The sequence below is a fragment of the Danio rerio genome, chromosome 16 (assembly GCF_049306965.1).
Source record: "Danio rerio strain Tuebingen ecotype United States chromosome 16, GRCz12tu, whole genome shotgun sequence".
Lineage (NCBI taxonomy): Eukaryota > Metazoa > Chordata > Actinopteri > Cypriniformes > Danionidae > Danio > Danio rerio.
Genome location: NC_133191.1, coordinates 40,100,360 through 40,115,704, shown reverse-complemented (window position 1 = coordinate 40,115,704; position 15,345 = coordinate 40,100,360). Strand labels below are relative to the sequence as shown.

General features: G+C 38.2%; 3 protein-coding genes across 20 annotated transcripts in view; 1 reads left to right on the top strand and 2 right to left on the bottom strand.

Annotated features, from left to right (window-relative positions):
• LOC141378252 (uncharacterized) overlaps nucleotides 1–752 on the bottom strand; it is a 60,529-nt gene extending 59,777 nt beyond the window's left edge. Inside the window, exon 1 of the mRNA XM_073926312.1 lies at nucleotides 666–752. The gene's annotated coding sequence lies outside the window, so the exon portion shown is untranslated. The remainder of the gene's footprint in view (nucleotides 1–665) is intronic.
• Nucleotides 1–7,459, top strand: part of LOC141378264 (serine/threonine-protein kinase pim-2-like) — an 80,303-nt gene extending 72,844 nt beyond the window's left edge. For 10 of the 12 annotated variants that reach the window (XR_012392346.1, XR_012392348.1, XR_012392343.1 and 7 more), the window contains 7 exons: nucleotides 1,973–2,061; nucleotides 2,159–2,200; nucleotides 3,125–3,250; nucleotides 3,397–3,428; nucleotides 3,986–4,241; nucleotides 4,356–4,475; nucleotides 4,756–7,459. Coding sequence is in view for 1 of the 12 variants with exons in the window: in XM_073926390.1 (XP_073782491.1) it covers nucleotides 1,569–1,656; nucleotides 1,973–2,061; nucleotides 2,159–2,200; nucleotides 3,125–3,250; nucleotides 3,986–4,241; nucleotides 4,356–4,475; nucleotides 4,756–4,859 (825 nt within the window). In the remaining 11 variants the exon portion in view is untranslated. Of the gene's footprint in view, nucleotides 1–1,424; nucleotides 1,657–1,972; nucleotides 2,062–2,158; nucleotides 2,201–3,124; nucleotides 3,251–3,396; nucleotides 3,429–3,985; nucleotides 4,242–4,355; nucleotides 4,476–4,755 lie in introns of those variants that run through there. The other 2 variants (XR_012392338.1, XM_073926390.1) reach the window with 2 other exon arrangements.
• Nucleotides 7,460–13,130: 5,671 nt separating this feature from the next.
• Nucleotides 13,131–15,345, bottom strand: part of LOC141378275 (uncharacterized) — a 100,610-nt gene continuing 98,395 nt past the window's right edge. For all 7 annotated transcript variants that reach the window (XM_073926409.1, XM_073926412.1, XM_073926407.1 and 4 more), the window contains one exon: nucleotides 13,131–15,214. In XM_073926409.1, the coding sequence (XP_073782510.1) occupies nucleotides 15,006–15,214 (209 nt within the window). In that variant the 3' untranslated portion in view covers nucleotides 13,131–15,005. The remainder of the gene's footprint in view (nucleotides 15,215–15,345) is intronic.

Genomic DNA, 15,345 nt, shown 5'->3' with positions numbered 1-15,345 from the left:
ATTGCTATAAATATATAAAAACGTCATTTCTGCTTAGTAATGTGGATTGCTAACTTAAAGATAATATAAAAACGTATATCTGAACATATAATCTTCTCTCATAAATCAATGAGGAGCTTATTTATTCAGCTTTCAGATGAAATACGAGTGTTTAAATGACTGCCCCTCATGATTTACGCCCATGGGTCCGGGTCACTTATTTAACCAATTGCTAATCTGCACAGACTTTATTACATTATTCAATATATTTTCCCACTCATTCGGTGATAATAAGATAAATTTACGTAGATCTCAAGTTTTTTAAACAATTGATGGATTTGATTCAGTGTCATAAAAATAAGCAAAAACCCTCAAATATTTAACTTGCCTTTTGCTGATATCTTCTTTATAATAGATCAATAGTCTTTCTGGCTTTCAAAAACACTTAATCAACAGATGCCATGTTATAGTTAAACACCGTTAAGTGATTCACTGAGAAGTTCTGCGCTCGCTGCCTGTCAAGTTCACTTACGTTATGCTAACTTAGCTTGCTATCCTCGGCCCGATCTTAATTTTGATTCTGTAAAATGTCTAAGAAACACAGCGAAAATGGACCTCATTGAGTCTCAACCTTTATTACAGCTCATGGAGGACAGTTCTCAAAGAGGGATTAACAAAAGTCTTACCTGAGACGGTGTGTGGGAGCTGCCCAGACATTTTGTTCGGGGGGCTTCCTTCAGTCAGGATTCAGGATCTCATCACGCAAGCGCACTGTTGTGATCGATGACTCTGGCTCGTTTATTAATGCCTGTGACCGCGGTGATGTATTTTGACAGTGGACTGTCGCTGTTTGATTCGTACTCTTCGTGTCCGTGGTGAAACTATTTCGTGTCTGTAAAGTAACGTCACAAGTTATGTTCCGTTTTCCTTTGCGGTTTCATAATTGCAGATGCGTGAATTTTATAATTATAACAGAAATTTTATTCCATAGGTTAGCAACTTCACGTACTGCCGCCAAGACATCCTCGTTTCCATGACAACTAACATTAGACTCCGGAGCTCTCGATTTCTTAGCAGCAGACTTCTGGACAAGAGTCAACGCATCGTGATTCCGTATTACATTGTAAATTCAGTGCAGAGCTAAAGGCCGATGCAGAGTCCTCAAATTAATCAGCCGTGTTGGACCCGTCAAACATCAATCATGCCAGGCCTTGCGTGATTAACTTTATTCTTCCCTCTTTTCCCCATGCAGAGATGGCAAAAGAGTTGTATAAGGTCCACGCGTATTTTATAATGTTATCACGAGCCCTAAACAGTAGGTTAATATGCCACTTCACCTTTTACACCCTGAAGAATAAACGCGAACACCTGTACCTACAGGACCCCCATCCCATCTTTGGTCTGGCCCTACGCTACGTCATAAATCGAACGCGCTCTGCACCGCGAGTGTCAGAATCCACCAGACGCCTGACAGAACAGACGTGTATTGAGGAACTTTTCATTTGATACTCAGACAAGGCGAAAACTCAGATAATTAACTGCAGTAAACTCATTTATACACCCTAGAGAGCGTTATTTACTGCTAATAAATGGAAAAAAGTATGTTACATGTTCCCGGTCCTTCCGGACAAAGAAGACCGCCATGTAGACAGAGGATAGGGCCTTCTCCTGGTTCTGGTACATTTGAATGTATTTTTAATGTTTGATTGATGTTGTTTAACCCTTGTGTTGCTGTTTCATACACACTGGGGTCATTTGGCCTCAACTTTCTCTCAGTTTCAGCAAATGGAGTGATTTTTTTAGTGACAAACTATTTTGACATATTTTGGGAAAAGGCTTTTGAATTAAAAAAAGTTTCAAAAAACTTAATTCGGGGCAAATTGGCTTTGTTTATGTTGTTGGCTGTTACGGGTTAAATTGCTTTATTTTTATACTGTCTGTTCAGGCATAACTAGAAGCTGTCTCAAATGAACATGCTGTTTTTATCTTTCAGTGGAAGCAAAATATGACCTGAAAGAAAATATTGGAGCTGGCTGCTACGGCAATGTCTATCGTGGTATCAGAAAAATGGACGGCAAACAGGTAAGTCTATTCACCCTAGTCCAGTTTAGAGGACATCAACTTTAGAGAAATCATGTTTGATTGCTCACTCATGTTTAATTCTACTTTTCATCCACAGTTTATCATCAAGTCGACTACTTCAGAAGTTGACAGCAATGTGGTAAGTCTGAAAACATCATGCGTGATTCATATTTGAAGCATCACAAAATACATTTAATAGATGAGTCTGTCTGCGGCTGTGGTTATACAAATATCTACTGATCATTTTGTGATTCACTGCTGTTTTCTGTTTATTTATGGTTATGATGGGAATTAATATGTGCTCTGCCGAGTTTTGATGCTGAAAATTTAACTCTGCAGTTTAACAGTGACTTTATATACATATAACAGAAAAAAGTAGTCACATGCCAATATTCAATAATTCAGTATATCATAATAATGAACATGCACAATAATGAATAATTATTATTTACACTTTTAGAGTGTCTTTTAAGATTATTTTATTCTGCAACATGTTGAACCCTTATTAAGCCATTTATTTTCAAACATGATGCTTTTCTCATGTTAATCTGGGCTACGACTTTGGGAATTCAGAGACTGTTTGTCTTTGGTTCGTTAACTCTGTGCAGTAAAGTCCTCTCGTTAACATCAGTTAATTTATCTAAAGTAGTTTAGTTTATACTTTATTATAGTGTTACCTATTATTGTACTTTATAATCTTTTTTTACATGTATTTAATAAGCAATACACTAGGTATTGTTGTAATCATACCTGATAAAGTAATCTGTTTCACAGCTCAGCTTAATATCTTGATAAAATCAAAGCTTCCGCAATTCATCACATTAAAATCTAATACCGTCTGAAGCCGAATTACCAGATTTTTACATCACAATTGACAAAACCAGTGCAGATAATAAACATCAAGCTCCCATAATGCATTTCAAAAGCATAAATAAACACACAGAAAAAAAACATGAATCACAAAATACGGAAAGCTGCTGATTTACAGATTTTCTTTTACAGTTATATTGAAAAACAGGATTACATGTTGTTGATATGCAGCTAATGTGCACTTTATCTTCAGCCTGGATATCCGTTACCCATACCAATCGAAGTGGCCATGATGACAATTGTGAGAGATCCCCCCAGCCCGCTGCTCATCAAGCTCCAGGAATGGTTTTTAGTTAAAGTGGAGAAATTGCCAAGAGGAGTAAGTGTATTTATACAGCACATTTCATGCACAATGCGCTGCAGGAGGGTTTGTCTCGTTTCTTATTGTCGTTTTAATTTTGTAAATTCAAATTCCTAAATCAAGAAGCATTTCTGGACATGTAAATAACTTTGTCTTGTTTTCAGAAAAGCTTGTGGGTTAATGATATGCCGGTGCGGTAAGCAAAATAAACTCATTTCTACTTTAAAATCTATCCTGAATGTAACTGGAAGCCAGTGTAAAGACTAGGCATGGGCCAATAACTGTTTTTAAGGTATGGAAAAGTCGAGGTTTTAAAACTGCCAAATTTTCTGTAATACCGTTGTGTGAGATATATTATTTACAGTTTTTTTAGGACAACGGTATCTCCAGCTGAATAAATATCCAAAAATGCTGTTTTAAATAGTAAAGAAATCAGTGTTTTTGAAACAAATGAGGGCCGCAGAAGTCAATTAATCTTTTGAATTATTTAGCCTGACATGTTTACTGCCAAAAAAATATTATAAATCTATTACAAAATAAAATATATTGTTTTCAGAGGGGAACAAGTTTGTCTTTTACCCAGACATTCAAAAAGACTACATATTAGAGCAGTAATCACAATACCGTGAAACCGTGATATTTTGATCCAAGGTTATCATACCGCCACAATCTAATACCGGCCCATGCCTAGTAAAGACTGACCTGAGGACTGCTGTCGTGTGCTTTATTTTAACTCATTGCATCTGCTTACAGAAAGTGTGTAAGACAATAATGTTGGTGATGGAGTATCTCGGCCCGTGCAGAACACTGGAGGATTTCCTGCAGAAGCACCAACACCTGGAGGAGAGAGTCGCGCGTACGCTTATCCTGCAGATTGTCAAAGCAGCGCAGGAGTGCTTGAGGCGGAAAATTTGTCATCATGATATTCATGATTGTAATATCCTCGTCATCGACCGGCCTCTGCAAATCAAGCTAATTGATTTTGGCTGTGGGATGCACATCTGTCATGGTAAGTCAGATTATTTCAGGAGGAAGCCGAAAAACATTCATTAGTCTCTGAGACTCAGTTGAATGGGGCTTTAGCTGAACTGCTTGCTCAACACTAAACCTCTCTTTCTGACAGATCCAAAGAAATACCCACCAGACACAAGGATATCTCCAAAGAAGGCGGTTAAAAACACAGTGAAGCAGCTGTTTGGCATCATGCGGGAAATAGAAAAACAATGTTCCAGCATACCTGAAGGTAAGAAGATGACTGGGACTGACACTGTTCATCCCTCCTGTTGACTTATGGGTCAGAATTGACCCTGGCCACATTTTACCAGCAGAAAAACCCAAAACAATGTTTTTCTTTATCTTGAGGTTTGGTGACGGTTTCTAAAATGAGGCCAACATTAGGAAAATATATATTATATTTTCATGAAGACTGAACATTAGGGCACAACAGGAGTCATTCAGGTCAATATTGAGCTGTGTGTGTGTGTGTCCACCATTAACTAACTTTCTCTTTTAAAATGTTACAGAATTCATGGCATTTATGAATACCTGCATTACCCTTGGGGATGATGATCAGAGACTGCAAACAGTGCAGCAGATTCTGGATCAGCCATGGCTAAAAAACCAATAAAAATAAAGACTGTTCTAGATATGTGTAGTTTATGCTTTCCACCCTGAAAGAGGACCTGTTTTAGAGGAGATTTTGGAGCACGAGGGGTTCAGCATGACGCAGAGGCTTTCAGCAGCAGGAAATGGTTTCATTCTTCCATGTTTGATGTTTGTCATTTGTTGTTTTCCGCTTCTGCTTCCCAAATTCCTGCGAGGGTTGCAGTCAGAGCTGCATGTAAATGAGGGCCAGTTGAAGCCGCCATTAGAGTGACGTCAGCTTTCCTCCTCACCTGATTGGTTGGAGGGAGGAGGTGTCAATCTAGAGCTAATAGACCAATGGGGAGGCTTCAGCCGGCCCTCATTTGCATGCAGCTCTGACTGCGACACTTGCGGGAGGAAGTGCAGAATGTGGGAAGCAGAAGTTATGAAGAGCTTTGAGAATGGTGGTCTTAATATGCTGGATTTCCGTACATTAAATAATACTGTCAAAATTAAATGGGACAAAAAATATTCTCTAAAATCCAACATCAATCTGGAACTTTATTCCAAATTACATATTTTCTTAATTTGGATGGCTTAATTGTTATTACTCTGTAACTATAATGCTGATAAAATACCAGCTAAATTATCTCAATTTCATAAACAAAATTTCTTAATCGATTCAATACTCCCATCCCCCCTAAAGAATTTGCTGTCGTATTTGATGCCATACCATCTGGAGTTATTAGGTTAGTCCAAGGCATTCTCTATCCTTCTACTTCCCCCCTTGAGACGCTTCTACTACAAAGGTAGGAAAATATAGTTTCTCTGCAACTTCTTCAAACAAATCAGTACATTTACATTTAGCAGACTTACACATGAGGACGAAAAAAGAAATTTACACAACTATAAGAGCAACAATGAATAAGTGCTTTAGGCAAGTTTCAGGTGTGTAAAGTGTACGAAGCAAAACATTAGTAAATTATTTATTTATTTTTTTGTAATACAGTTAGCGGTGGAGCCAGAGAGGCAATTGCAGATTAGGAAGAGAAGTGGAGACTAAATAGTTGAGTTTTTAGTGGTTTCTTGAAGACAGCGAGTGACTCTGCTGTTCTGATGCAGTTAGGGAGTTCATTCCACCAACTGGGCAGATTGAGCGCGAGAGTTCGGGAAAGTGATTTCTTCCCTCTTTGGGATGGAACCACGAGGCGACGTTTATTCACAGAACGCAAGTTTCTGGAGGGCACATAGATCTGCAGAAGTGAGAGCAGATAAGAAGGAGCGAAGCTAGAATTCGCTTTGTAAGCAAACATCAGAGCTTTGAATTTGATGCGAGCAGCAACTGGCAGCCAGTGCAAACGGATGAGCAGCGGAGTGACATGTGCTCTTTTAGGTTCATTAAAGACTACTCTATCAAGCAGCTGAAGAGGCTTGATAGAGTTAGCTGGAAGCCCGGCTAGTAGAGAGTTGCAGTAGTCCAGTCTGGAGAGAACAAGAGCTTGAACAAGGAGTTGAGCTGCATGTTCAGATAGGAAGGGTCGGACCTTTCTGATGTTGTAGAGTGCGAATCTGCAAGATCGAGCAGTTCTAGAGATGTGGTCAGAGAAGTTTAGTTGGTCATCAATCGTTACTCCAAGGCTTTTCACTGTTTTGGAAACAGTAATGGTTGCCCCATCCATCTGCATTGAAAAGTTCTGATGTTATTTCCTAATGGAACTGTATCAGTTCCAAATGTGACTTTTTTTTATTTTATTGGAATTCTTTTGTTTCAGATATTGATTGAAGAAATCAAATATGGCTCATCCCAAATAGCTACTTAATTACAAATAAGATAATAGAAGTTTCATTTAGAACTATTCACCATACACACTCGGTCAATACTCTCTTAGTAAGATATAAAAAAGATATTGATATTAATTGTTCATTTTGTAAGCAACACAAAAAAATAAGTGCCTAGTTCACTTATTTTGGCAATGCAGTTTTTCTAATTTGCTTTGAAATGATTTTTCTTTTTCTTATTAAGAATGTTGATAAAGATTTTTCCTTACTATGGGAAAATGTTTTGTTAATAATAAAACGGATGCTATACATAAAAAAATATTTTTTTTTCTTAATCTTCTTAATGTTATTTACAAAATTGTATATACATAAATGTACATTTTCAAACCAAAAACCCTTTTTAATATCTTGCTCACTGAAATGGAGCATTACTTTAAAACAATTTCTAACTCTTTTACAAAAAAATGCTTTAAAAACAACTGAAATGTGTCAATTGTATAATCTTTTTCTTTAATATGTGATGTATATACCCCTACTGTTAATTTTTTTTGTTGTTTTCTTTTTTAAAAATGTTTTCTTTTTGTCTTTCCATTTTCTTTATAATGTACTGTGATTGTATATTTTTACTTGTCTCATAATTTTAAAAAAATGTGGAAGCGGAAAACAGCATCATGTCAGAAAACAATGGAAGTATGAATTCCTGATGATCTGATTTCGTCACTGACCACATGTGTGCTGCTCTTCTATCATTTCTGTGAAACTGAGACTGTACGCAGAGCGGCCTGCGAACCCCATGGAGTGTGTTGAAGCTGTTTTCTGCTGATCAAACTGTAAACTATTGTCTTCAATAAACTGTATCTCTGACTCCTGCTCTTTGTTCATCACACCGGCTCCTTGCATTAACACAAGTCAAATCCTTCAGCGTAGTGATACGGCACTGTAATGCACTCAAAACATGCCTGAACTACTTTATCTGTGTGTTGATCTGACAATAAGTGTGAACACAACACAAAACAACACAGAGAAGATCTGTTTTACAGACTGCAGACTCAATTTAGCCTTTATAGAACAATATTGATGCGTCATGTAATGTTTAAAGCACATTGCCCTGCCATTTGTGTGACTATAATGTGAAATATAAGAGTGTGTTCACTGATATGAGTAATCCTACTATAATATCTACTGAACTAGCACCAGGGCTCTTTCAGTGTCTGACCAGCAAATGTTGAGCTTTAGCCAAAGAACAATGGTTAGAATGGAAATGTCTTCATTTCACAACAGTTTTTAACAACACTCAGAAAAGTTTTGTGGAAAACTAATGGAAACACACTTATGCTTCAGTTTGTGCTAGTGTTACATCTACACAGCACAGTACACTCAAATATAAGCTAATAAGTAAAGTGAGCCAGCTAGTGTTCACTGAGTTAAAGAGACCCCTGGTGAAAATAAGTACATTGCAAGTATACTAACCAAAAGTTAACTTAATTTAAATATATTAAAAGTATTATTACCATACTTTTATATATGAAGAGTTCAGATGCAAAAACCTCTAAGCGCCATCTGAAATGTTCTTCTAAAACGACCATTTTTGTCAGCCTCCTATGTTTATGTTCAGTTATTTCCCTTTAAAGGCAATGTAAAAAATTATTCGTCACTATAAAAAGTCAACTTACTGAGAAAAAGTAAGGAGTCGGAGAAAAATTTATTTATTTAGCATTTGATGTTAATATATTTAAGTATTATTTTAACTATGCATTGAACAATGAACTTATGTAAGAATGTGTCAAAGCACACTTTTAAAGCACAGTGTTAAATAAACAGTGTAAGTTTTCATTCATGCAATTCAGTTCATTACTGCCTTTAAAAAGTAATAAATGCTTGGTTTTGAAATTTGTTTTATTTATGTGTATGCATGTGTGCATATTTATATGGGTATGTGTATGTATGTGTGCATGTATGCATATCTGGGTGTATGTGTGTTTGTTTGTATGTGTACGTGCATATATGTATGTGTATGTATGTATGTGTGTGCATATATGTATATATGTATTAATTTATTTTATTTGTCATTTTTATTTGCAATAGTATGTCCTTGTCATTATTCTTCCGTTTTTCCTTTTTACTGATAACATTGTTGTCAAGGCTGATGCTATTATTGATACTATTATTTAACAACTGTATATTGGTTTATGTATGTATATCTACACATTCTGTTTCATGCTGATTGTCTACGGCATGTTTTTCTGTGTTCAAAAAATACAAAATAAAAGAAAAATTTGATGGAAAAAAAAAAAGAAGTAATAAATGCATTAAAAGCCCATTTAAAGCATTTGTTACTGTATAAGAGATGTTGTTGATGCTGACATACGGGATGAGTATACCCAGGTGGAAATAGAGAATAAAGAGAATAATTAGCGTAGCTGCTGTTCATAGTGTTTATAAACGAGATGCAGAAACCTGTGTGGAAACCTACTAAGTGATGCCCTGAGTGTATGCTTTGCTAAACAGATAGGTATTTAATCTAGTTTTGAACTGAGAGAGTGTGTCTGAGCCTCAGACATCATCAGGAAGGCTATTCCAGAGTTTAGGAGCCATAAAGGAGAAGGCTCGACCTCCTTTACTCGACTTTGCTATTCTAGGTACTACCAGAAGCCCTGACTTTTGAGATCTTAAAGAGCGAGTTGGATTGTAGCGAGACAGAAGGTTGTTTAGATAAAAAGGAGCTAGATTATTTAGAGCTTTATAGGTGAGAAGTAATAGTTTAAATTCAATATGAAACTTAACAGGCAGCCAGGGTAAGGAGGATAACTTTGGGGTGATAGGGGATCATATTTTCTAGACCTAGTAAGAACTCTAGCTGCTGCATTTTGTACTAGCTGAAGTTTATTAATAGAGGATGCTGGGCAGCCAGCAAACAGAGCATTACAGTAATCCAGCCTAAAATTATATATATATATATATATATATATACATATATTATTGCATTACAGACATCCTGCAAAAATAACTTGAAAGAAAATCATCCAGATTTGAAATGACATGAATGTTAATTTTTTATTTTTGGGTGCACCATTATTTTATGTATAAGGTTAACATGAATGTTTTTTTTTTATTTGTGCTTAGCCAGGTCGTAAACCGCAATAAAGTTAGTTTGACGTTTGACATTCATTAGACATTCATTTATATGGTTCATTTAGTTTTTTAATCTGGAAATTAAACTTTGCAACATAAAGGGCGTATATTTATGCCCATCTGACATATTTTTGGCTCAAACTATAACAGGAGCAAATAATTTAACTGGTTTTAAATCGAATAAAACATCACAAACTGGAACAAAAATAATTCATTCATGAAAACAAAGACTGCTACTGAAAAAAAAAACTGCTTAAACCAGCCTAGGCTGGTTGGCTAGTTTTAGCTAGTCAACCAGGCTGGTTTTAGAGGGGTTTTGGTTGTGTTGGGGTAATCGAACTAGGACCCTAATAAATGTATAAATGTTCAATAAATAAATGGTGACAAAAGTTTTCTCTTGCTAGGAACTATCCCTTTAAGTGTCGTGCGCGCGGGACTTTTATTGTGAAGGCGCAGCGCTGCTGTGTTTCCGTGTTTAGTCAGCGTCGATCATCTGACGGCTTTAGTTCCTTTAAACGGAGTTTTGCAGTATTTTTTGGGAGTATTTAATCTGTTGAAGGGAGAGTTTAGGGTCCAGACATAAAGTCAACAGTGTTCTGCTGTTTAAAGCGTACAATTCTTCACATTATGGGGCAGTTTCTTGTGTTTTGGTCGACCTTCTTGCTGATGTGCATCGCGTTCAGTTTTTCTGAATCAGAATCAACAACAACACAACAACCTACAACTGCTCCACCTGTGCGCAAACGTACGTTTTCATCTGCATCTTTCTTTATTTTCATCCCATATTTCTATTCCATTGAGGTAAAGTTGGTGTTATAGCCGCAAATTCGTTCATTGCCAACTTGTGACTCGCTCCCTATGTTGTTTACCATGATACGTTACTTTGAATATTCGGTCAAAATCACATACAAGTATGACTTGAAAACAACATTAGCTTTGTATTTCCTGAGTGGACAGCTACAATGCCCATCGCAACAAACACAACAAGTTGTTTACTTGTATGAGCAGAAACGCAAGCTTAGTGAAAGCATGACTAAACATGGAGTTCATCACTTCTCTTCAGATATTTTCAGTAGAGTATGCAAACTTACCATCGGGTACCGCGTTCCCAGAAGCTTTTTAGTCACAATTTTTTGGCAACCTGCAAAGAGAGCATAAAGTCAAAACTTATTCAACCAGAGAGATGTCTGATCACACACACGCACGCACACACGCACGCACGCACGCACGCACACACACACACACACACACACACTCACACACACACACACACTCACACACACACACACACACACTCACACACTCACACACACACACACACACACACACACAAAGGAAAATTGAATGTTACCTTCTGGCCGTCAGATTTCCGTGTAGCCAGATAGACAGTGCCATGGTATCCCTCTCCCAGCTTCTTCCCAAGCACATATCTGTCAAGTAAAGATCCTGGAGAAAACATTTATGACATTTGCTCACTCCTGTTACTCTTCTGCTCAATCTAATCGTGAGAAAATTCTGTAAAACTCTGAAAAATAAAACAAAACCCTGCAGATTAGACAGAAAACATTACGGCAGAAGACAAACCTTAGCTGCTGTCTTTAGCTGAGCTGCTGTCTTTACCTGAGCTTCTGTCTTCTGCTGCAGTTTTGCTGCTGCCGCCATGTTGGATCTGGGCTGTTTTCACTCGTTTTGCAGCAACTGTGTCCTGATCCAGACATCCAGCCTTCCTCTTCAGTGCTCTTGGAGCTTCTGTGGATTCCAGTCAACAATGCATTATTAATGATCAGTTCTTTCATTAATTGGCATTTATTGTATTTGGGGATCTGTTCAAATGGCAGCAGTGCTACTAGTTTCCAGATGTTTTGTCATGAAGCTCTACTGAGAAATACTTTGCACAATACTGCATCATTCACAGGTTTAAAGGCACATTATGTGAGACTTTTATTATCAAAATCTCCAAAATCCACTAGAGGAGTGATTCATGAATGATCTCGCAGTGCATTATGGGACAGTGTAGTGTCCACTGGATGCACCCTTCAGAATCTCTCCAGTAGTAGTAGGTCATCTGGGTACTTCTCACATGCTGTTTGTCAAATACTGTGAGGTCAGACATACTACTCGGCTCACATACTGTCTTAATGTACTATTTAGTATGGAAGCGTGTGATTTTAGACACAGCCAGTGTGTGTGTTCATGCTAATGATCGTATTAGCAGTGTGGTGCAAAATGTCTTTATTTATAGTGCCCTGACCTTTTAATAGCAGGGAAACTGCTATAGAATGGCTCGTACCATCACAACGGTCAAGTATGTTTGACATGCTTTTCTCTTTATTTGCCACTTGCTTTTCTTTTCTTTTGCTGCCTGCTGTTCATTCATTCTATTTCTGTTTGTTTAGCGAGGTTTTAATATGTTTGTGTTTTATTTGACAGCACAGAGCAGCATTATAACAGAAGCCCAACATTTATTTAGTCTGATAAAACAGCACACGTGATCACGAGCTGAAGAACCAGACGCGCTGGACTGTGGCATAATAAAAGCTCTGCTGCTTTGTGTCGTCGTGCACTGTGCCTTTAAGCTGACATATATATGCTCATACAACTGTAGAAGAGTAACGGTAGACTGACCTGAGCGGCTGTTCTCATCGCTGGACGTCTCTGCAGCTTTGATGCGTTTGCGCAGAGCGTATGGTTTGACTCCATCAGAATCACTCTGCAAATCATCATCCGCTTTCCTCTTCACTCCTCTTCCTCCTGATGTGGATTACAGTCAATAATGAATTATTAATAATCGATTATTTCAATATTGCCATTTATTTTACTCTGGGATTCAACAAATGGCAGCAGTGCTCCAGTTTTCCAGTCATTAAGAGTGGACTGACCTGAGCTGGACGCCTCTGTGTCGGCGTCTACACTTGTGTTCTCCAGCTCAGCAACTCTGATGCGTTTCCGGTGGGCAGATGGTTTACCTCCACCAGAAACACTCTGAAAAGCATCATCTGCTTTCCGCTTCACTCCTCTTCCTCCTAATGTGGATGACAACACAATGAACAATACACTCCTAATCTTAAGAATCATTTATTTTTTATGCCAGTAATGAAGCTTTTTCACGTTTGTTTTCAACTCTGAAAACTGGACTGACACAGTTTCAATTTACTACAACTTCTATGTTAAGCTGCTTTGACACAATCTACATTGTAGAAAATAGTTTGGACTGTGGGGGAACCCATGCCAACATGGGGAGAACATGCAAACTCCACACAGAAACACCAACTGACCCAGCCGAGGTTCAAACCAGCGACCTTCTATCTGTGAGGAGAACATGCTACCCACAGCACCACCGTGTCGCCCTATTTGAATGATTTTTTGGCACAAATAAAAGTGGATAATTTTCACACATACCGTGTATTTCTGCCAATTCAATTCAATTCAGCTTTATTTGTATAGCGCTTTTACAATGTAGATTGTGTCAAAGCAGCTTCACATAAATGGTCATAGTAACTGGAACAGTGTGGTTCAGTAACTGGAACAGTGTGGTTCAGGTTTTAGTGTTTAAGTTCAGTTCAGTTCAGTTTAGCTCAGTTCAGTGTGATATAATCATTACTGAGAGTTCAAACACTGAAGAGCAAATTCATCGATGCGTAGCTCTACCAATCCTGAACCATGCGAGGCAGTGGCGACAGCGGAGAGGGAAAAAAAACTTCACCTGATGGGAGTGAAGAAAAAAAACCTTGAGAGAACCAGACTCAGTTGGGCACGACCATTTTAATTTCTCCGCTGGCCAAAAGTCTTGTGCAGAACTTCATTCGCCGTGGTTTATGCTGGAAGATGGCCTCAATGAAGACTCGTCTGTCCCTGGAGCGTCGCTGGAATCAGACACATGTTCTCCACTCCCCACGACCATCAGCGCAGCAGCAGCTCAGGATATGGCCTGGTCCCGGATATGGAATCCTTGGGATCATCACGTCGCTGGTCTTGGATCCAATCAGTGACTCCGCCTAATCTGAGGACCTCGGGATGAGTATCCCCAGGTGAAAATAGAGAATAAAGAGAATAATTAGCGTAGCTGCTGTTCATAGTGTATATAAGCAAGATGCAGAAGCCAGTGTGGAACCCGCTAGGTGATGCATTGAGTGTATGCTTTACTAAACAGATAGGTCTTTAATCTAGTTTTGAACTGGGAGAGTGTGTCTGAGCCTCGGACGTTATCAGGAAGGCTATTCCAGAGTGTAGGAGCCATGAAAGAGAAGGCTCGACCTCCTTTACTTGATTTTGCTATTCTAGGTACTACCAGAAGCCCTGAATTTTGAGATCTTAAAGAGCGAGTTGGTTCGTAGCGAGACAGAAGGTTGGTTAGATAAACAGGAGCTAGATTATTTAGAGCTTTATAGGTGAGAAGTAATATTTTAAATTCAATACGAAACTTAACAGGCAGCCAGTGTAAGGAGGATAAAATTGGGGTGATATGATCATATTTTCTAGACCTGGTCAGAACTCTGGCTGCTGCATTTTGTACTAATTGAAGTTTGTTAATAGAGGATGCTGGGCAGCCAGCAAATAGAGCATTACAGTAATCCAGTCACGAAGTCATAAAAGCATGGACTAGCTTTTCTGCATCTGAGATGGATAGCATATTTCGTAATTTAGCGATATTTCTCAGATGAAAGAAGGCAGTTTTTGTGACATGGGATATATGGTTTTTAAAAGTTAGATTGCTGTCTAATATGACACCCAAATCTTTTATAGTAGAGCTAAAGCTAACTTTGTATCCCTCTAATTGTAAATTGAGTTGCGAGATCTGCTGTGTGCAAGATTTAGGCCCAATAAGTGATAATTCTGTTTTGTCGGAGTTTAAGAGAAGAAAATTGTTGGTCATCCAGTCTTTGATGTCTTTGATACACTCAGTTAGTTTAGAAAGTTCAGACGTCTCGTCAGGTTTAGTTGAAATATATAATTGAGTATCATCTGCATATATAGCAGTGAAAGCTGATCCCATGTCTTCTAATAATGTCTCCCAGAGGTAGCATGTAAATTGTAAACAGTAAAGGGCCTAAAACTGATCCTTGAGGCACCCCATACTTTACTGGACAGATTTGTGAAGGCTGTCCATTAAGATTCACAAACTGGTAGTGGTCAGTTAAGTATGACTTAAACCATTGTAGAGCCTGTCCCTGGACACCTGTAGACTTTAAGCGATTTATGAGGATTTTGTGGTCAATGGTATCAAATGCCGCACTAAGATCGAGTAAAACTAATAGCGAGACGCACCCTCGGTCAGCAACTAAGAGTTGCAGCTTGCCTCTGTATTATGAATTTTAAGTGATGAAACTGTAGAAAAGTGTGATTCTGTAACGGGAGACTGACCTGAGCTGCTGTTCTCATCGCTGGACGTCTCAGCAGCTCTGATGCGTTTCTGCAGTGCATAAGGTTTACCTTCACCTAAAACACTGTGAAAATCATCATCCGCTTTCCGCTTCACTCCTCTTCCTCCTGATGTGGATTACAGTCAATAATGAATTATTAATAATCGATTATTTCATTAATTGGCATTTATTTTACTCTGGGATTTAACGAATGGCAGCAGTGCTCCAGTTTTCCAGTATTTCTCCAGTCATAAAGAG